Source organism: Gadus morhua, chromosome 4 (genome assembly GCF_902167405.1).
Source record: "Gadus morhua chromosome 4, gadMor3.0, whole genome shotgun sequence".
Classification (NCBI taxonomy): Eukaryota; Metazoa; Chordata; class Actinopteri; order Gadiformes; family Gadidae; genus Gadus; species Gadus morhua.
In genome coordinates, this window is record NC_044051.1 from 39,607,185 (window position 1) to 39,629,641 (window position 22,457).

Genomic DNA, 22,457 nt, shown 5'->3' on the forward strand with positions numbered 1-22,457 from the left:
TGTGTGTGTGTGTGTGTGTGTGTGTGTGTGTGTGTGTGTGTGTGTGTGTGTGTGTGTGTGTGTGTGTGTGTGTGTGTGTGTGTGTGTGTGTGTGTGGCGAAGTCCGTTTGAACAACGGTCTTAAATAAGATGAATTAAATCGCTTATCATTTTAATAGAAACTTTCATCACAATGATAATGAATCACTATAAATTATTTGATAGCGCGTGTGATTAATTAGTTTTGTTTTGTTTTTTTGTTTGTCTTGTTCAGAGGCTATACCTGTGTGTGTGTGTGTCTTTGTGTGTGTCTTTGTGTGTGTGTGTGTGTGTGTGTGTGTGTGTGTGTGCGTGTGTGTGTGTGTGTGTGTGTGTGTGTGTGTGTGTGTGTGTGTGCGTGTGTGTGTGTGTGTGTGTGTGCGTGTGTGTGTGTGTGTGTGTGTGTGTGTGTGTGTGTGTGTGTAGCTATATTTCCATAACAGCTTAGAGGCCTCTGGAGTAACCAGAGTTTTTGCTAATAATCCCCAAGTCCCTTGTGTAGCAGTGTGTGCGCGTGCGTGTGTGTTGTTTGTGAGGTCCTTTTCTTCAGAACCTGTCACTCACGCTCTTTAATATCCTCATCCTATCTCCGTATCCCTCACTCAAATCTATCCGCGACGCAAACTCCTTGACACTACATTTGCATGAATGTGTTATCAAGGAGTTTGCATTGTTGATTAATGCTCTTTTATAACTTCATTCTCCCCCTCCCTCACGCTCTCTTTGTCTCTTCATCATTCTCTGCCCCTCCAATCTTCCTCCTCCTCCTCTTCCTCCTTTATCTACCCATCTAGACCAGTGGTTCCCAAACATTTGGGAACCACTCAATACCACCAGTAAGCAGGAACACATTAGTAACTGATGACTAGACATTAGTTAACTCCCAATTAGTTAATTGTTAGTTCAGGCTTATTACTGCATTAACTACATTACTCGCTATTTCTCACTATCTTTGTATGAATAGCTCTCTCTCTCGTTCTCTCTCTCTCTCTCTCTCTCTCTCTCTCGTTCTCTCTCTCTCTCTCTCTCGTTCTCGTTCTCTCTCTCTCTCTCTCTCTCTCTCTCTCTCTCTCTCTCTCTCTCTCTCTCTCTCTCTCTCTCTCTCTCTCTCTCTCTCTCTCTCTCTCTCTCTCTCTCTCTCTCTCTCTCTCTCTCTCTCTCTCTCTCTCTCTCTCTCTCTCTCTCTCTCTCTCTCTCTCTCTCTCTCTCTCTCTCTCTCTCTCTCTCTCTCTCTCTCTCTCGCTCTCGCTCTCGCGACCAATTCCAATTCAATCTGTTAGCATTACGTTTTAGCAGAGAGTTAACCTGAATAACCTGACCCCCACATGACATCACCAGGCCGCATTCCTAAGCTCTGTCTATTCCAGGGGGAAGAAACTATTTCAGTGTGTAGCCTACAGACAGAAGCAAGTAAACACAGATAAACAAGAAAAATACATAAACGACGTAAGATGAAGTGGAACACATTCAACTTTTTTTTGTGCTCATAAGACACCAATTATGCAAGACTGGTGTGCAGGCAGCGTTTCACTTCCCACACACGGGCACAAATGTCGGCGAATGGAGCTAAATTAGCAACCGTCGACCGGAGGCGGTTAGCGAGAAACCTTGTTAGCCCGAGCATTAGCCAAAAGAGGGAGAAGAAGAAGCCGTTGCCAGGGAAACAGCCGTCAACAAGAGAGTCGGGGAGAATAGAGTCGGACCGAGCCTTGTGTCTGGGCTAGAGGATTTGTGGGGTATCTTTAACGAACGGACAATGCCCGGGTTGTGGGGTGTAGTGGGCCAAAAGGCGCTTTCCAAATACACACAACTCTTTACAAATACACACAAAAGAGGTCTTGTAATGAGGACGAAAAACAGAGCCAAATGCAGGGATTTCATTTCACAAAAACAGGCACACCATCGTGTCGGGACACTTCCACACGATTGCTTTTGCTTTTTTTTGTTGTTCTAGCGTAGAAGCTGTTGCATGCTGGTCCTTTGCGCTTCCCCTGATAGCGCTTAAATCAAAGCGGAACGAATGTCACTTTGTCAATGGGTTTATCAAATGTGATAAAAAAATCGTTGTGTGTCAGTCGAGCAGATCTTTTGAGACGGTCTTTCCCTTGGCCTTGCAGTTCTCATTCCGTTCGCTTATTGGAATCGCGGATCACAGATTCACGGATCAATTGTAAAGCGGGCCCTACATAGATAACCTGTAGAATGTGAAGCCTTCACTGGAAAGACATCCAATATAGTAAAAGGGGGGGAGGGGTGCTTTCAGCTAATCTAAAATTAACCTAAAAAATAACCCCCAGCACACACACACACACACACACACACACACACACACACACACACACACACACACACACACACACACACACACACACACACACACACACACACACACACACACACACACACACACACACACACCATACACTTTTTTCAAGACCCCCGCTAAATACTAATGCCAAACGAACACAGACTATCTAAGCCGCCGCTGTTCAGCGCTTACTAAGTCAAGAGGATTTGGAATGACACGCACGCACCTCCGTCTCATCTGGGCTCCCGCTAAAATCCATACCTGTCGCGCGACGAGACGCTCCCCAGACAATGGGAAGGATGCTAAACAGGAGAGGAATAATAGGAGAGAGAGAGGGGCAGAGAGGGGAGAGAGAGAGAGAGAGAGAGAGAGAGAGAGAGAGAGAGAGAGAGAGAGAGAGAGAGAGAGAGAGAGAGAGAGAGAGAGAGAGAGAGAGAGAGAGAGAGAGAGAGAGAGAGAGAGAGAGAGAGAGAGAGAGAGAGAGAGAGGGGGGGGGGGGGGGCAGAGAGGGAGAGAGAGGAGAGAGAGAGAGAGAGAGAGAGGTGAGCGCGGGCTAAAGTGACGGACAGGCCGTCACATCCAAGCCGGGGACAAAGCCGCCGGACCTGCGGAGCGACCGTACATTTCCGCTCGCACAATAGCGCCACGGAGATAATGGCGATCAGCCGCTCATTGAGCCCATTGTGAAGCCTCTAAAAATGATAAGATTCACCCCTCTTGTGTGTGTGTGTGTGTGTGTGTGTGTGTGTGTGTGTGTGTGTGTGTGTGTGTGTGTGTGTGTGTGTGTGTGTGTGTGTGTGTGTGTGTGTGTGTGTGTGTGTGTGTGTGTGTGTGTGCACGTGTGTGTGCAAGGGCGACACACGCACACAGACGTGTTCAGACAAGGCCACACAGAATCCGGGCTTTCTTCGCTATTCTCTCTCTCTCTCTCTCTCTCTCTCTCTCTCTCTCTCTCTCTCTCTCTCTCTCTCTCTCTCTCTCTCTCTCTCTCTGTCTCTCGCCCCCTTTTTTTTTTTCAATCACAGGTGCAATATATGATACAAACCGACGCAGCGACATTCGGGGTAAAATAGGATGGGGCTGATAGAAATAGGACGGGGATGCTCTCATTTAGTCTCTCTCTCTCTCTCTCTCTCTCTCTCTCTCTCTCTCTCTCTCTCTCTCTCTCTCTCTCTCTCTCTCTCTCTCTCCCACCGCTCTTTAGAAAGATCAAATGGAACTCGCGCGCGGCTGCACACAATTGGCTCATTTAAATCCCCGCGGGAAACCTGTTGAGGTGAAGTGTGTGCGGCCGCCTATACCGACCGAAGGGAGACCAATGAATACGGAATTACCTGAGTTATCTTCCTGGTGATCTGGCGTCTTCTTCTTCTGAGTGCGTTTTGATAACGACCACACACACGCGCGTCTGCATGCGCAGGCACGCGCGTGAACGCATGCATGCAGCCTGGACAGCCGGAATCAGATCTAGCCTTATAGCCTTTTCTCATCATAACGACCACACACACACACACACACACACACACACACACACACACACACACACACACACACACACACACACACACACACACACACACACACACACACACACACACACACAGCCTGAATCAGATCCAACCTTATTGCCCTCTCTCAACATGGGAGTGAAAAAGGCTATTATTATCTTACCTAAACAATGTAATGCGTTGAAACAACCAAGCCTTTTCTCTTCTAAATAGGCCTATAATGCATTCAACAAAGGCTTCATTCGCTCCCACTTCGGTGTCGTGGGGAGATGAGCAGGGGGGATGTTGGCTTGTTCATAAATCCACATCACGCTTTCAACATTTTCCCCATTGCTTTGTATTTGTCGCCGCCGTGTGGAAGTTTGTCGACACAGCACGCAGTTCCGGCCGCGCCCACTAGAAGTCGCTGAAGGCGGACGCAGCGAATTGCGTAAACAGTGGATCACCGAGTCATCGATCGCTCAGCGTTTCCCAGCAAAGCAACTGGAGTGGCGCTTATAACACGAAGGACAATAAGAGCGGAGCCTGTCAGAGCTAGGTTAATATATCGCCAGGAATAGACATGCACGTCCAAACATTGAATCGCCTAAGGGACTGAGAGTCAATTAAAGCCACTTTACAAAACCAGCGTACCCTTTTTGAGGTGAGTCTGTTATATTGACATAGTGCTCTAAGCTCCATGACATGTAGGACGAATGTAGTATATATACACCCAGTACTATTGATTTGTTTATTCGATCAGAGTATTGATCATTTATCGGAGGAACAATTTGAAGTGTATGCAAGTGTACCGACAATGCTTGTTGTTCGTGTATCTTATCTGCTGTGCATGGTGGGTCATTGTGTCGGATCTCTTCTCCCATCCGGTTCTCATCTTACAGTGTTCTGTATCTAATGAGAATGCTGTGAATGATGCTTCAGGGGGTTGGCATGTTCAACCTTACGTCTGCAGACAGTCTCCCATCACAGTGGGAAGGCTATTCCTGTGGTCTACTCACGAAAACAGAGAGAGACAAAGAGAGAGTGAGAGAGAGTAAACTATCGACGTATGAAGAGATTGTGAGGGTGAGATATAGACATGTAAAGATAGAGAGATAGCCACGTAGAGCAATAGTACTGTAGTTAATGCATTAGTAAGCCTGAACTAACAATCAATTCACTAGCTCAGATAGGTTCAACTGTAGCGACAGTGTTTCGTTTTGTTGTTGGAAAGCAAATGTGGACCATCCTCTTTGAACCTCAATACCGCCACTCATTGTGCCCCCCCCCTCCCCCCCCGTCTCTCGTTTCCACTAGTCATGTCTGTGCTGCGGAGCTACTGCGAGTCCAACTCGTCCATCTCCCAGACCTGGGTGGACCGGGGCATCTCGCCCTGCTTCTACTTCACCCTCCTGCCCTCGGTCCTGCTCACGGTCACCTTCTTCCTGGGCACGCTCCACTGCGTCTTCTACCGTCGCTATGGCACGGCCATGGAGCCCAAGTTCATCCCGCGCTCCTGCCTGTACGCGCTCCAGCAGGCGCTGTCCATCGTCCTCATGATCCAGTTCCTGGGCGGCGCCATATGGCGAGCGTCCCGCGGCGACGCGGAGCTGCCGGGGTACGTGGTGCTGTACGGGGTCCTCTCCACCCTGGGCTGGGGCTACGCCCTGGCCCTGTTGAGGGTGGAGAGGCGGCGGGCCCTGTTGATGGATCGGACCCGGGGCCACAGTGCGGTGCTGCTGCTGCTGTGGGCGCTGGCCTTCTGCGCGGAGAACCTGGCCTTCGTGTCGTGGTACAGCCCGCACTGGTGGTGGGGGCTGGACACCCAGAGAGACCAGGTGAGTGAGAGGGGGGGAGGGGGGGGGGGGGGGGGGGGCATGTAAGTTGCATGTGTTTATTTAGTACCTTTCACTGACAAGTCACAATGTGCGGCACAACAACAGAATGAACTGCAATACAAACACACGTAGAAATGTTCAAGCAGCACAAACAGAGCCTGTAGATTGAAAGCATGAACAATTATTATTCCTTTGTGAAGATATGTCTTTTTGGTTATGATTTGTATTTTGGAGTCCTGAGCCCCATTTGAAGTTCAGACCCATCTTTGATCTGTAACACTAATCCATGAATATCTTGGAACTAACTTTTCAAAATTGTACTCTTGCATTGAATTGTTCATTCTATTTAGTCAAGGTTAGGTGTGTTGTTTGACTACAGTACTCAAGTGCTTCCTCCGGGCAGAAAAGTTCTGAGTAGTATCAACAGCTGAATCAGTTAAGAAGAAAATATGCCAGTCATGTAGGAAGGCAAGAAACGGCCAGAAGATCTGAGCCTAGATTTTGCTGAGTCATTCTTCTGTCACACAACCGCACTTCACATTCTCAGAACTGTTTCTCAACCAATGAAGTCGCGAAACCATGTGTGGCCCCGCCCCCACAGGATAAACCAAGGCCAAACGTGCTTTGTCATGAAAAAGGCCTTCAATGAAACACTTCTTTTCAGTTGGAGAGGTTGAAAAAATCCGGAACTCTTGCATCTAATGAGGAAATGACAGTTTAGCGTGTTGCATAAAGATTACTCTAGATCTTGGTGACAATGATATCATTTAATCTTTTATGTCCCCAGTACCCGGACAGTGATATCAGGGTTCTGCATGCAAATCATTAACTGTCAATATTGGCACATCCTAATCCCTAGTTTGCAAAGCCCAAGATGGTGCTTTATATTGCTTTGTCTTGCAATTACAATTATTATATCCTCAAGTTTTATCTTTGCAGTTCGTTGTTTTAAACATTGGGTGTTTTCTAATGCCATGTTTGAACCTTTAGGCCTTTTATACACTTGTCAATGTGGGCTGATCCTTTTACTGTAAATTTTGCCTCTAGACTAGTTGAGTCTTCCTATGGGCCTTTCCCCCAGTAGGAACTACACACATGTGTAGCTCAGGACATGATTTAAGGGTCCGTAAGATTAAGGTATAGCACTGCACCAGTGCAACCAGTTAGTAGTCAATTCAATAATTATTAATCATGTTGGTGTTGCGACAGACATTAATAAAACCGTGATACGTTACCTTACCCTTCTTTTGAAGCCCGGGGCAATTACGGTACGTTATCTTAATTGGTTTATTGGCTGGTGGTTTGTGATTGGTTAATTGGACTTCTACTTCCCTCCAATCAGGTGGAGTTTGCCCTGTGGCTGATCCGCTACCTGGCCACGGGCTCGCTCTTCTTCCTGGGTCTCCGAGCTCCGGGGTTGCCGCGGCGACCGTACATGCTGCTCATCAACGAGGAGGAGCATGACGTGGAGAGCCGTGCGCAGGTGGGTCAACGGGGTCGACTGATTGGTCAACAGAGTAGCTGGGTCTAGGGGGAATCTGATCCGGAGTCAGGCCCCGTTTACACGAAGGGAAAACGCAGATATTTCCACGCGGTTTGGCCTCTCATTTACACGAAAACGCAGTTTTTATCACAGAAAACGATCATTTCTAAAAACTCCGGCCAAAGTGGAGATTTCTGAAAACGCCGGTTATGTGTTGTCGTGTGAACGGGGAGAAACTGGGTTTTAGGTTCTGAAGCGTCACATTATGCGCCAGGAAATGCTTAACGTCATGTGAGCGCCCTATGTTTACAGTTTGTTTGTTACAGGAAGACGCTCGTGTTATTCGTTGTTGTTGATTCTGAGGATTCTGATTGGCTTGGATGGCTTTATCCTTCTCCCTACACTGCCGCACATAGGTTTGGCATAGTTATAATGGCGCTCAACGGCGTATTTATGCGTATTGGGGTGAACGATTTGTTATTTTTTTTATTTTTGAAAACGGAGGGGGGGAAATATTTGTTTCTATAAATACCCTGCTATGTATAAACGTGGCCTCAGACTATACCTGTGTACTTTTACTGTGATATCAACTCATTACATGGGGAATGAATTCCTGTTAGGAATTTCAATAACGTTCCATAACAGAACACTTTTTTATCTCTTATTGACTACGCACTTATTGGATGTCGTACCTCCTGGCACTTAAAAATAGCACTTAGCATTGTGTACCTCTTATCCTAGCTATCTTTGTTGCATACGGGGGATGGGTTAATCTAGCCATTGTGAGTGCTTGGCACTTGTTTCTATGAACATCCGTAATGTGCTGACAGCGATTATATTGTTGTTTCTTTCTTCTGACAAATGTACTTATTGTAAGTCGCTTTGGATAAAAGCGTCTGCTCAATGTAAATTATGCGTAGAAATATCATCAACCTCATCGTGTATATACAATATTGTGACAAGTTCACAGTTTTAGAAAAAATGCAGTCTTGTGCGTGGAAACCTCTATCCTCTATCATTTCCCTCTTCTAAAACCTCCATTCCACACTGCTTTATTCACTCTGCGGCCATCTTGAATTCAGAACAACACTGGGGGGGGATTCCTGGGGATTCCAGAAGCTGACCCTAGGCTTTATGGACAGTTGCTTTGTTGACAGTTGACTCTAGTAGCAGTTAGTGGTACTGAGCAGCACAGCAGCGTTTTGTACCCAACCATCGCTACCATGCCTGCGTCGGACCGCTACTGTTTTCCTAAACTCTCGTCGTCCGGCGAGAAGGACCCTTGTAGGATTACAGGCTTCCAGAATCTTCCGCAAACCCCTGAACCTCGCAGAGAGTGTGTTTGTGAAATCAGGAGAGATCCTGGAACTAAACTCAAGGTATGATTTTACAAACCGAACAGCTTGAAAGGTCGACAAACCGTTATTATTTTTTTTTAACTGTTATCACGCTGTTATTTGTACCGTAGTTAAACAGGAAACCGTTGTCGCTTCCAATTCAAGATGGCTGCCGAGTGAACACACGACGCCTCGTAGCGTCGCTTTAATCCTAGCTCGTCTCCCATTGGTTTAAAACTGCGGCGTTGCCTAATGCGCGGGGTCTCGCCCCCCCGGGTCGCAGGGGGGGGAGGAGGAGGAGGAGAACCAGTCAACGTGGCAGGGCTTCAGGACCAAGGTGAGGCTGCTGCTGCCCTACATGTGGCCCCGCGGGAGCGTCCTCCTCCAGGGGTTGGTGCTGCTCTGCCTGAGTCTCCTGGGGGTGGAGCGGGCCATCAACGTCTTCGTCCCCATCTACTACAAGAACATCGGTGAGAGAGAGAGAGAGAGGGACGCACACACTCGCTCGCTTACGCACTCACACATATAACACATACATAAACACATATGACGCGTACACACACGCACATGCATAACACGCACACACACGCATAACACACACACGCAACAATTCTGAAACACTACCTAGTGTTACTGGTGTTTCTCTTCCAACTTAATGACTTCAAAGTTGGATAGTATTTTACTTTTAACTGCTTCTCTTATCCGTTTTTCAAATGAGCTTCGGGTGGTAAATTATTCTTCCTAAATATGTAAAGTTTGATATATATATCATAAAGTACTGTAATATCCACCAGTAGTATCACAAGAACCTCAGCCTTTCACCTGTATATATTTAAGGCTTAGTAACATCCCTCTCCTCCACCAGGTGTGACATGTGGCTCCTCCTCCTTTTTGCCATCTCTTCTTCTTCTGTGGTTTTTATTTCTTCCGTTCTCTCCCTGTCTCCCTCCAGTGAACGAGCTGTCTGACGGCAGCAGCTGGCGAAAGCTGGCCACCACCGTCTGTGTCTACGTCATGCTCAAATTCCTCCAGGGCGGTGGAGCCGGTAAGTGCCCCAATCCCCCCCCCCACCCCCAGCTCCACCCGCACACAGAAACACCGCCATGATCATCGACAGACGGCACGCCCGCTTGCTGTGTTGCCCCCCCCAAAAGTCTTCGTCCGAACAAATCCAAAATGGCCGCGGTTCCGATCCGTTTCGACGGCAATCGCTAGCTTCCGATCTTTCTCTCGTAAACGATGACGTCGTTCTGTGAACGTCGGTTGGCCTTCAGGGCGTGGCGGGATCCTCGGGAGAGGAAGAGGGGAAGGCCGTGCAGTTCGTGAAGAGTAGTCCGATGTTGATTTACGTTAGCTTTGTACGTTTCCGATTTACAAACATTGCAAGACGGCTTTTCTGTAGACGCGTCTCTTCAAGGAGATATACTGTGTGTGGACAGTCTCAACCAAGTCTCACACACACACACACACACACTTACTTACTTACTTACTTACTTACTTACTTACTTACTTACTTACTTACTTACTTACTTACTTACTTAAACTGGATTCTCAGTTAAATTCCTGTCATATCTTCATCTCATCAAGAGTAGGAACCGGTAATTCCTGTCGAAAGATCGGGGAGACGATGGGTTCATCAGGTTCTTAAACGGCGGGTGTAGAAGAAGCTGGTTTGTCATGTTGGGGTTCTTTTTTTCTCTCAGGGTGGGGGTGGTGAGATGAGGGCGATGCAATCGATAGGGCCGCCTGGAAATCAGGAATGTGTGTTTGGCAAGCAGGTTCTTCCAAGCATAACAATGGCCGTTTGTGGATCTGAGAATTAAGGATTCATAACAGGATACACTGTGCCAGTGCTGTTAGTTTGCATATATTACAAATTTGATCATAGAAACACCACCACTTTGGTACATTTAAATACTATTCAGTCGCAAATAAGGTATACTCATGCACTTATTGTACATTGTATGTTCTGGCACTTAATGTACGCACTTAGAACTTAGAAATAGAACTTCTTTGAACACCCTTACTGTTACGACGGCGATATATTGTCGCTTCTCTTTCTTCTGACAAATGTACTTATTGTAAGTCGCACTGGATTAAAGCGTCTGCTAAAAGCCTTAAATGTAAACGTAAATGTAAAGTAACGTTTTTGCCTTCAAACTTTTTAAAGTCAAAACGCCCCGAACCACCAGACCCCCCCCTGACGCCCTCTGTGACCTCTGTGACCCCCCCCTGACGCCCTCTGTGACCCCCCCGGACGCCCTCTGTGACCTCTTTGACCTCTGTGACCCCCCCTGACGCCCCCCGCCTCTGTGACCTCTGTGACGCCCTCTGTGACCTCTGTGATGCCCCCCGCCCTCTGTGACCCCTGTGACCTCTGTGACCCCTGTGACCCCCCCCCCCCCCCTCCTCCCAGGCGCCTCGGGCTTCGTCAGCAACCTGCGCTCCTTCCTGTGGATCCGGGTGCAGCAGTACACCAACCGCGTGGTGCAGGTGAAGCTGTTCGGCCACCTGCACTCCCTGTCGCTGCGCTGGCACCTGGGCCGCAAGACGGGCGACGTGCTGCGCAGCATCGACCGCGGCACCTCCTCCATCAACTCCCTGCTCAGGTACGGACGCACGCACGGACGGTCGGGGCGGCGGTAGCTCAGGAGGTAGAGCGGGTTGGCTGGGCCTAAAAAAAAAATAAAGTTTGGTTCCTGTTGGTTGTCAGTTGAGGTCATGGGTAGGTAGGGAATTTATTTTATTTTTTTATTTTATTTTTCCCAGCGGCAGCGAATGATAGGTAGGTTGTTTTCATTTAAAATTCGCTCATCCTTGTACAGAATGAAGAGGTGCTGTACCAAAACGTAATTATAGTTTTTTTTTTTGGGTCGCACATAAATTGACAGGGTCGGTCGGAAACCGGAACAAAACAAAAAAAATTTTTAGGCCCTGGTAACCTGAAGGTTGCCGGTTCGATCCCCGGCTCCTCCTAGCTTGAGTGTCGTGGTGTCCTTGTGTAAGGCACCTCACCCTGACTGCTCCCGACGAGCTGGCTGTCGCCTCGCATGGTTGACTCCGCCGTCTGTGTGTGAATGTGTGCGTGAATGGTGAATGTGAGGCGATATCGTAAAGGGCTTTGGGTGGCTAATGGTTAGAAAAGCGCGGTATAAATGCAGTCCATTTACATTTACGGTCGGACGGACGGGTGGAAGGTCGGGCCCGTGACGCCCCAACCCTGAAGTCGAATCCCCGGCTCGCTTTGTCGTGAGCGGGTTGCAAAGGGGGGGGGGGGGGGGGGGGGGATGTGTCAAGATCGTGACTTTGCCGTGTTGTACCGACGACACAAAGATGGATCACGTTTGTGGGATTTTTCGGGAAATGTGGGCGTGTCTTCCTAGAATCGGTATAATGATTTGGACTTTACTCTGTGATACCGAGAACACAGTCAAATATGTGTTTTTGTGGGATTTGTCTAGAATTCTGTAGATTGATTGGTGGTAATTGATAACGTTAAGACGCCAGTTAAAGGGGTAATATACTTCAATATTAAAGGGGTTATATTATGCCACCAGGTGTGAGTGTGATGAGCCTTTTCTTTTTTATTGAAGGATCAACAATTAGAAGGAGGGAACGCATTTATGTTACTATTATAGGGTTATATTGAACCCTAACCCCTATGCTAATGCGAATAACGCTGATTGCAGTAAACAGCGTTAATGTATAGCATGGGGGTTAGCGTTTGGTGAGGTTAGAGTTATTAACTAATGTTAATCGACGATTAAACAATGTACCCCTATTGTAACGCGTCACCTCAAATAACCTCCTCATTTCCCACCACAGCTACATCGTGTTCAGCATCGCGCCCACCATGGCCGACATCGTCATCGCCATCATCTATTTCGTCACCAACTTCAACGCCTGGTTCGGCCTGATCGTGTTCGTCTGCATGACGCTGTACCTCAGTGAGTGGCGGCCATGTTTCTAGCCCAGCTACCAACTGTCGATCTCGGGGTCGGTTGGCTTGGCGGGAGGGAAGGAAGGGAGGGAGGGAGGGAGGGAAGGAAGGAAGGAAGGAAGGAAGGAAGGAAGGAAGGAAGGAAGGAAGGAAGGAAGGAAGGGAGGGAGGGAGGGAGGGAGGGAGGGAGGGAGGGAGGAAAGGAAGGAAGGAAGGGAGGGAGGGAGGGAGGGAGGGAGGGAGGGAGGGAGGGAGGGAAGGAAGGAATTTGCTGACAAATGTTTTAGTGAACTTGGTAGACTGAAAAATAGGCGTAATAGTATTGGTTTGATAAAAAAGATTGTGATTTCATAAGTGATTATTTTGAAGTTCAATTATCGATACGTGTGAAGAGGTATTGGTTTGTTTGATTCGTTATAGATTTCTTTCCACAGTTATTGAGTTATTTGCTCAGTAATTGATTTATTTGCTCAGCTTCTGATGTCGGGGATCGGTTATTGATGTCTTTGACGTTCGGTATCTTATTTTGTTTTCGAGGGGCAATTGTGGATGCGTTTCAAGTTCGGCTATTGACCTCCCCAACCCCTCTCCTTTCCCAGCTCTCACCATCATCATCACAGAATGGCGGACCAAGTACAGAAGGGACATGAACTTACAGGACAACGCTGCCAAGACCAAGGCAGTGGACTCCCTGCTCAACTTCGAAACGGTTGGTTTGTTTAAAGTGTCTAAAAAGGTTGGGTGTAATCGACAAAACATGCTAGTCCGCTGCTGTAAAATATGAATTGCATCGGCCTGTTTTTCTGTTATTTTGCTGTATTGATCATGGATTATCTTTAAGTCCCCTCTCCTGAATGTCTTATTTTTTCACTGGTTGTTTAATTGGTATTTTCTTTTTTATATATTTAAATGAACGGTTGTCCCTTATGTGTCAACAGGTGAAGTACTACAACGCAGAGAGCTACGAGGTCAACCGCTTTGAGGAAGCCATCTTGAGATACCAGGTCAGACGCTACACGTTCATGGTGTTTACATCGTGTGTGTGTGTGTGTGTGTGTGTGTGTGTGTGTGTGTGTGTGTGTGTGTGTGTGTGTGTGTGTGTGTGTGTGTGTGTGTGTGTGTGTGACAACACCGTGGGCTCATACATTCTTAGCTTGGACTACTGTTCAAGGTCATTTTAGTTTAGTATTTTTTTATTATTTGTTATTTAATTTTAAGTAGTACTTAAAGCGGGTTTTCTAGTTAATTTTTAGTTTTAGTTTAGTTCAGTGCTAGTCATTGTCTATTTTGTAATAAGGGGTATTAGTCAGTAGTGGGGTTCAAAAAGGTCGGAAACCCTAAATGTGTAAAAATGTTGCTCAATGGCTTGTCTTCTCCACATCTCGGGGTACAGGGGTCGGAGTGGGACTCCCAGGCCTCGCTGGCCCTCCTCAACCAGACCCAGAACCTGATCATCGGGTTGGGCCTGCTGGCCGGCTCCCTTCTCTGTGCCTACTTTGTCACCGAGGGCAGGTTTAAGGTACGCGCCCCCCCAACAACCGCGGCTCACATTTACATTTACATTCACATTTACATTTAGGGCATTTAGCAGACGCTTTTATCCAAAGCGACTTACAATAAGTACATTTGTCATAAGAAGTGCATCAATACATCGCTTTCGGTACAGAAAGGATGTTCATAGAACCAAGTGCAAGTACAACAATCGCTAGGCTAACCAATTCCCCAATTCCCCGTGTTACAGCAATGATAGCAGCTACTGCAGTTGCTACACAGTTAAGTACTACAGGTCACGGGAGAAGCACACGGATCAACCCCCTCTTGAAAGACTCATCCATTCAGGCGCATTAGTTTTCTTAACAGAACAACATCGAGACACCAAATGGCTAGTTTCATTTTTAAAGTCGGTGTAGAAGTGGAGATGAAGAGAGGGTACTACGTTTCTGGGGAGGTGCGTTTTTTTTTTTGTGTTTGTTTCTGCTCTTGCGTTGACTTTGAAGTGCAGAGTGGGCCAATGACAGCAGGGCCATTGGCAACAAAGCGTCTATTCCTGGCAGAAACGCGCTTGGAAGCGCGGGATAAAGCACTAGAGCTCTGACAAAAAACATTGACGTTCAGGGCGTTTATCCGACGCTTTCATCCAAAGCGACTTACAATAAGTACATTTTGAAGAAGAAAGAGACCAATATATTGCTGTCTGTACAGTAAAGATATCCATAGAAACAGGTGCTAAGCATTTACAATTGCTAGGTTAACCCATTCCCCGTCTACAACAAAGATAGCTGGGATACGATGCTGCACAATGGTACTTGCTTTTGTTCACCGTTTCTGTGATAGCAAGCCACTTAAGCTCCTTGGCTGCTAGCTTAAAATCATAGAGGTAACTTATTGATATACTGTACATCTGATTGATAAGCACTGTATGCAGAAACAAACATAAGCATATTGATATATGAAAGTAACTAAAGTCATACATATTTGGCCTGTCAAGCCCTTTGAGACTGTAATAGCGATGAAGGGCTATACAAATCAAATTGGATGTAGTTAAACTGATTGTAGAGTGTATAATTCAGAAAAACCTACTTCAAATAGATATCCGCTTTTAGCTTCTTAAGCGCCGTAATAAAACGCAAGGCGCTGTTGTTTTTGTCCATGCGTACATCCGCGTACACTGTCCCCATTGGTCAAGCATAGTACACTGTCCCCATTTGAAACCATTGCAGAAATGTGCAGGTCGCCCAGAGAAAGACTATGTGGACACAGGCCCTGAGAGTTCAGCTTTGTGTTGCAGGTGGGAGACTTCGTTCTGTTTGGGACCTACATCATCCAGCTCTACACGCCTCTCAACTGGTTCGGAACCTACTACAGGTAGTTCTCTTCAGTCATTGTACCGCCATGTACTAAAATCTGCCCCATCTTGCCCGGCAACCCTGTGGTTCCACGTTGTGATTGGTCGATATTCTTTTCTCAATAGTATGTGTGCATTTTTTGTTTGCTATACTACAGAATGATCCAGAACTCATTCATCGACATGGAAAGCATGTTCAAGCTCTTTGAAGAGGAAGAGGAGGTGCGACCGGAATCCATTGCCTTAAGATGGCTGAACTATACTGGTGTTATGTACCTAAGGTTGCCTGAGTCTTTATGGTGGTGGCTTATTGTTTATTGTGTAAGTGCGTGTGCTTTTGATTTCCCCTGATAGGTGAAGGATTGTCTGGGGGCTGGGGACCTGGAGTTCAAACAGGGGAAAGTGGAGTTTCAAAATGTCTACTTTAGCTACATCAATGGGTGAGCCAAAACTAAATGTTACACAATAACTTTTGTTATCTATAATTAATGGCCTTTAAATATTATCTGCCCTTTGAAGTTATCGCAATGTTGCTCTTTCTTATGAAATGTTTCCATGGGATTGGCCTTTTTTAGAGAGTGAAGAGAGACAGGAAAGGGGTTTGACAAACACTGTATTTATTTAAAAACATGTATCTTTCACTGAGATTTTCATGCCAAAATGTCAAAAAGTAACGTCAAAATTCTATCTTTTTTAAGCTAATATCGCAAAATATAATCAATCAGGTTTTTTAAAACATAAAATATGCAAGTTGACCCAGTGGGCCATTTTCCCAGTAGTTAAACACAGCTGAAGCTAAACATTAATTAAGGGTCCGTTAAATTAATGGAAGGCCGTAGCAGTAGCAGCAGCAGCAGAATTTGTAACCAGTCAGTAACTATAAATTGACGTGGCGTTGCCAAAGCCATTAACAAAACCGACCTAATGTTAAATAGACAGGAAGAGAAAGTCGCTAGGCCGCTATTGATGTCCTGGGACTGGCGTCCATTACAGAGAAGGCCGGCTCCTCCAATGGAAACGACTAAACAACGGAGCGAAAGCAAAACCAACCTGCTTCGAACCAACGTCTTTGGCGTTGGTTCGAAGCAGGTTGGTTTTGCTTTCGCTCCGTCTTTCGCTCACTGATTTGAAACTCTTGTGTTGTCGTTTGTCAGGCAGGAGATCCTGAAAGACGTGTCCTTCACCGTGAACCCGGGCCAAACCCTCGCCTTGGTACGTCCTCCCCCCTTCCCCCCCCCACACCATCCCCTAAACCAAGACCCGCCCCTGGGACGCGGTTTGCATCCCGTCCTGTGGTCTCGCCGTCCCGCGTGTTGACCTTTTGACCTTTTAACCTTTGACCCTTTCCGCAGGTGGGCAAGTCGGGGTCGGGGAAGAGCACCATCATCAGGCTGATGTTCCGTTTCTACGACGTCCAGGGAGGCAACGTTCTCATCGACGGCCAGGACATCGCCAAGGTAACCCGCATCCTCACACAGGCACGCCGCTAGCATACTGAGGACGGTTCATGGCGACCGCTAGCCTAATGAGGACTGTTCATGACGACCGCTAGCATACTGAGGACTGTTCATGGCGACCGCTAGCCTAATGAGGACTGTTCATGACGACCGCTAGCCTAATGAGGACTGTTCATGACGACCGCTAGCCTAATGAGGACTGTTCATGACGAGCGCTAGCCTAATGAGGACTGTTCATGACGACCGCTAGCCTAATGAGGACTGTTCATGACGACCGCTAGCCTAATGAGGACTGTTCATGACGACCGCTAGCCTAATGAGGACTGTTCATGACGAGCGCTAGCCTAATGAGGACTGTTCATGACGACCGCTAGCCTAATGAGGACTGTTCATGACGAGCGCTAGCCTAATGAGGACTGTTCATGACGACCGCTAGCCTAATGAGGACTGTTCATGACGACCGCTAGCCTAATGAGGACTGTTCAATAGGATCAGATCCATACATGCACATGTTCATATCTGCGTTAACCGTTAAGAGTTTCGCCTATTACTGCCGTGAAGTACATGTGGTTTATCAGCACAGTTTTACAATCAAATCCCATTCTCTCTCTCTCTCTCTCTCTCTCTCTCTCTCTCTCTCTCTCTCTCTCTCTCTCTCTCTCTCTCTCTCTCTCTCTCTCTCTCTCTCTCTCTCTCTCTCCTCCCCCCCCCCCCTCCCAGGTGAAGCTCACCTCCCTGCGGTCTCACATCGGCGTGGTGCCCCAGGACACCGTCCTGTTCAACTCCAACATCCGGGACAACATCCGCTACGGCCGCATCTCGGCCAGCGACGCGGAGGTGGAGGAGGCGGCCATCGCCGCCGACATCCACGACAAGATCATGGGCTTTGCTGAGGGTGAGACGGGGACGCCGCAAAGCATTGTGGTCTTTGTCGTTTTTTTAATGTGCTTTTCTTTTTTGTAGTTAGACTGAAATGATCGTATCTTGAAATAACCCAGATAATGTGTACCTGATTTTTCGAGTTCTAAATCACACATTCATCATTTACTTCAATATCGAGCGACATCTTACTTTACAAAACATTCTCCATCATGCTCAGTCTATGTCTTTTATAGTTCTTCATGTTTATGTCGAAGTGAGACACACTTGCGGGTCGCAAACCTATCAAACAAGCGAGCCACCTGTACTGCATATCTGTGATCCCTCAACTTTCTCCCTTGTTTACGCTGTCACCATGGCGCCGCCTGCCTGACGACCGGTGATCCAAACACAAGAACATTGAAAAGCCCCCGCACACCCATATACGGTACAGATGAGCTGTTCTCCCCTCTGATAGGCTACGACTCCCAGGTGGGCGAGCGGGGGCTGAAGCTGAGCGGGGGGGAGAAGCAGAGGGTGGCCATCGCCAGAACCATCCTCAAGGCGCCGCAGATAGTGCTGCTGGACGAGGTGAGGGCGCCGCGCGCAGACCGCCGCCATGTTGTACTGGCAGTCGATCGATAAGGGGCTTTATAAGTGAAATGTATTATTATTAGAGCTGTCAAGCGATTAAAATATTTAATCGTGATTAATCGCATTAATGTCATAGTTAACTCTAATTAATCGCGATTAATCGCAATTTCTTTTTCTATGCTAAATATCCCTTGATTTTTTTGTCACATAATTCTTCTCATTTTAATTCTCTTATTAACATGGTGAAGTGCATCGGCTTGCCTTGTGCAAATGATTTTTTATTGATAACAACATTGGCATATACACTGATCAAAACAGGACGATACAAAAAAAGAGCCTATAGTGCAATTAAACGACTGCTTTGAACAAATGTCATTTGAACATAGCAGTCAGGCTACTGCTTCTTTGTTTTGAGCCAAAGAAAAAAAAAAAAAAAAAAAGTTTTTTTTTTTTTTTTATAAAATAATTGCGTTAATCGCGCGATAAAAAATTGAACGCCGTTAAATTTGGTTTGCGTTAACGCCGTTAATAACGCGTTTAACTGACAGCTCTAATTATTATTATGAATTATCTCAGTCACACACACATACAGACCACCGCCATGTTGTACTGGCAGTTGATCGATAAGGGGCTTTATAAGTGAAATGTATTATTATTATGAATTATCTCAGTCACACACACATACAGACCACCGCCATGTTGTACTGGCAGTTGATCGATAAGGGGCTTTATAAGTGACATGTATTATTATTAGTGCTGTCAAGCGATTAAAATATTTAATCGCGATTAATCGCATTAATTTCATAGTTAACTCACACAAAAAAAATTCTATGTTAAATATCCATTGATTTCTTTGTCCCATCAATTGTTCTCATTGTAATGCTCTTATCAACATGGAGAAGTGCATCGGCTTGCCTTGTGCAAATGTTTTCTTATTGATAACGAAATTGGCATATACTGATCAAAACAGGACGATACAAAATAAAAGCCTATAGTGGAATTAAACGATGAACATACAAACATACTGCCTTGAACATAGCAGTCAGGCTACTGCTTCTTTGTTTTGAGCCAAAGAAAAAATAAAACGCCGTTAATAACGCGTTTAACTGACAGCAATAATTATTATTATTATGAATTATCTCAGTCACACACAGCACACAGACCACCGCCATGTTGTACTGGCAGTTGGTCAAATAAAGCTCTTCATACATAAAATGTATTTTATGTATAAAATACATGTATATTACATGTATATTATTTTGAATTATCTCAGTCACACACAGCAGACAGACCGCTGTCATGTTGTACTGGCAGATTAGCTAAAAAGCACTTTATAAATAAAATGTGTCATTATTGTTGTGAATTATCTCGGTGATCTATGCTTATATACTTCCTATACTCCTTATACATTTCGGGTGTCATAATTATCGGGTGTCATAATTAGATGATTTTGGATACGTCCAGTACTGTCTCTTTATACGGGTTAAGGTATGAGATTAGCGGGTTTGCTCTTGGTGGATTACATCGAGGTCATTTCACACCACTTGTAAAGAATTAGCGTTCGAGGCTTGGCGGTTAGAGCCACACCTCTGACAGGCCTGTCTGATCATTATGAATAAAAGGGTTGGACTGCAATAAAGACATGAACGACAAGCCGTTCAGAGGAAGTGAGTGTGGAGCGGGCTTACTACATCACTACTGTGGCAACGTGTGCCCTCCTAAACGGATCTCTCTCTCTCTCTCTCTCTCTCTCTCTCTCTCTCTCTCTCTCTCTCTCTCTCTCTCTCTCTCTCTCTCTCTCTCTCTCTCTCTCTCTCTCTCTCTCTCTCTCTCTCTCTCTCTCTCTCTCTCTCTCTCTCTCTCTCTCTTCTCCCCCTCAGGCCACGTCCGCACTCGACACCCAAACGGAGCGCAACATCCAGGCCTCTCTTGCGAAGGTCTGCGCCAACCGCACCACCATCGTGGTGGCTCACAGGTGAGCACACACACACCGGAACCTTCTGACGGCTTGCTTATGGTTCCACGTCAACGCCAGTGGGGGTTTAAGGACCCCTGCGTCCCGCGCAAGGGCCCGACGTGCGGCTCGCGACATTTTTAACCTTGCGTCGAGGCGACGCAGCAGCGAGGGCTGTGATTGGTCCGCTTAATAGAACCCCGACGCGGAACCAAAACGGCTTCAGGACTGCGTCGTAGCGTCGGGTCGACGTGGAACCGTAAACTGAGCCTTGATCAGTCTTTTGGCAAACACCTCGATGCGACACGACTTCCGGTGAATTCCGACGCATGTCGTGAAGCGGAGTCTTATGGCCGGGGGTTCAACAGCGTTATTTGGTCCCCCCCGTGGTTTCCGTGGTTCCCTGGTCCTACCGGTTATATGACCTTTAACCTCCCGCGGCGCTGTCTGCTCCTCTGTGTGTTCACGCCAGGCTGTCCACCATCATTGGGGCCGACCAGATCCTGGTGATCAGTGACGGGCAGGTGGCCGAGCGAGGAAGGTGAGTGACGAGCCGGTCAAGCCGTCTTAAGACGGGAACCAACTGCGAGTTGGCATCGCAAGAGTTGGCATCGCAGACATTCAAGCCGTTTCTCTGACTGGTCACAAAATAGCAGGGTTAGCCGCTAACGCTAACCGCTAACCCGCTAACCTTTAAACTTTCCTGAGAAGCGGAAGTGATCGTCTAAACTTTTCGTTTGTTTTGTGCCATTTTTCCCGTGGAAGACATGAGGAGCTGCTGGACAAGGGGGGCTTGTATGCGGAGATGTGGCAGAGGCAACAACAGGCCCAGGACTCTGACTCTGACACAGAGGCTAAGGATCGCAAGTCCGAAAAGCTCCAACCCCCGTCCACCTCATCGGGTCATCACCACGGCCCCCACTAAACCAAACCGCCCCACGAATGTTTGTTAGTGGCTTTGTTTTATGCCTTGTTCTTAAACGGTGTGTGGTTTTAAAGGGGACACGTTATACCACCAGGTGTGAGTGTGATTAGCCTTACAAGCTGTTTCGAGCGGGCAGATTTTCGAAACAGCTTGTAAGGCTAATCACACTCACACCTGGTGGTATATTATGTCCCCTTCAAAGGTGACATATTATACCACCAGGTGTAAGATCTGCCTCTTCTGACATCACAAGTGGGTGTGTCCACCTAGATGTGTGCTGGATGGATCAGTCTACCAGCCTACCCAGTGGACTGTGGCAAACGTTGCTACTCATTCCATCATACATCTAGGTAGAAACGCCCACCTGTGATGTAAGAAGAGGCACATTTTTCAAAACGGCTTGTAACAGCTAATCACACTCGCACCTGTTGGAATAATATGTCACCTTTTAAACAACCCCTTCCTCCTTTGAACTCTGAATCACGCTACAGTCCAGCTTAGCTAGACGTGAGAAGTTAGCAAGGCTAATTTGGCTTTCACCCATCAAGCCTATCCAAGTCCAATACTCTTCAGTGTGTGCTTGCGTACAATCAGGAGAACAGGGAGGCCTCGAGGAGCATTTGTCAGCGAACGATGTGAATTAATATCTTTGTCAGTTTTAGGGCTGTTTTTATGTTTGATCCTGCTACAGCGCCTAAAATTTTTCTTCCGTGCTGGTGTTTTAGTCGACCGTAGGAGATCGCGCAGAAGATTGATCTTATTACAAATGTGGACGCTATACTCAGGTTGGAATGTTATTTTACTACAATACTACATTATTTATATTTGTGTTGGCTATGGATATGTTGGACAAAAAGAAAGTTTTCACGAAACCAAAGTATTGAGTGTTTAAATGAATGATCCAACACTGTAATAGTAGTATGGAAGTATTATTATCTTATTTTCAATCATTTGCATTGATCATTTTATGTTTAGGACAGAAGGGAATTTCCGAAAATACGGAAGGCAAAGCTCCTTTTATTCTTTTATATTTGTTTGCTTTCTTTATTGTTTTTAGTCTTGTAATTCGGCAAGTATATTTATTCAGTTTACTATCGGAAAACACTATATTGCTCTGATCTAGATTGTATAGATTGTTTGTATGAAAAATGCCACAATATTAAAGAATAATAAAAAATAAAATTTTTTCCTGTGTTTAGGATTTATATATTTCAGCTTCTGGTAAATGTAATTGACATACCGATAAATGTGTTGTTTCAAGTCAAGTTTTTAGTCCTCAAGGACTTGACAAGCCACGACTTGACAGAGATATGAAAGTAATATTTTTTTTTATCAAAAACAAAGAAAGCTCAACCCAAACTAAGTTTAAGTTCATATTTACCTTGAGAAGGCACAAGTGCAGGATGAAGACCC

General features: G+C 46.3%; 1 protein-coding gene across 1 annotated transcript; it reads left to right on the forward strand.

The window, feature by feature from the left end:
• Positions 1-4,269: 4,269 nt before the first annotated feature.
• On the forward strand, positions 4,270-22,238 carry abcb6a (ATP binding cassette subfamily B member 6 (LAN blood group) a). Its single transcript, XM_030355174.1, has 20 exons — positions 4,270-4,477; positions 5,131-5,651; positions 6,994-7,134; positions 8,755-8,941; positions 9,424-9,516; positions 10,888-11,080; positions 12,297-12,418; positions 13,011-13,120; positions 13,350-13,415; positions 13,805-13,930; positions 15,200-15,276; positions 15,415-15,478; positions 15,611-15,696; positions 16,411-16,468; positions 16,609-16,713; positions 17,434-17,608; positions 18,050-18,162; positions 20,046-20,140; positions 20,592-20,660; positions 20,885-22,238. The coding sequence occupies exons 2-20, from the start codon at positions 5,133-5,135 to the stop codon at positions 21,042-21,044; spliced, it is 2,559 nt and encodes an 852-aa protein (XP_030211034.1). The 5' UTR covers positions 4,270-4,477; positions 5,131-5,132; the 3' UTR covers positions 21,045-22,238.
• The last annotated feature ends 219 nt before the right edge of the window (positions 22,239-22,457 follow it).

Excerpts from the sequence above, each read along its gene's own strand:
- abcb6a (XM_030355174.1), top strand. The coding sequence starts at position 5,133 with ATGTCTGTGCTGCGGAGCTACTGCGAGTCCAACTCGTCCATCTCCCAG. Across the intron at positions 13,416-13,804 it reads AAGCCATCTTGAGATACCAG|GGGTCGGAGTGGGACTCCCA; the intron begins GTCAGACGCTAC and ends CTCGGGGTACAG. Across the intron at positions 15,697-16,410 it reads TACTTTAGCTACATCAATGG|GCAGGAGATCCTGAAAGACG; the intron begins GTGAGCCAAAAC and ends GTCGTTTGTCAG.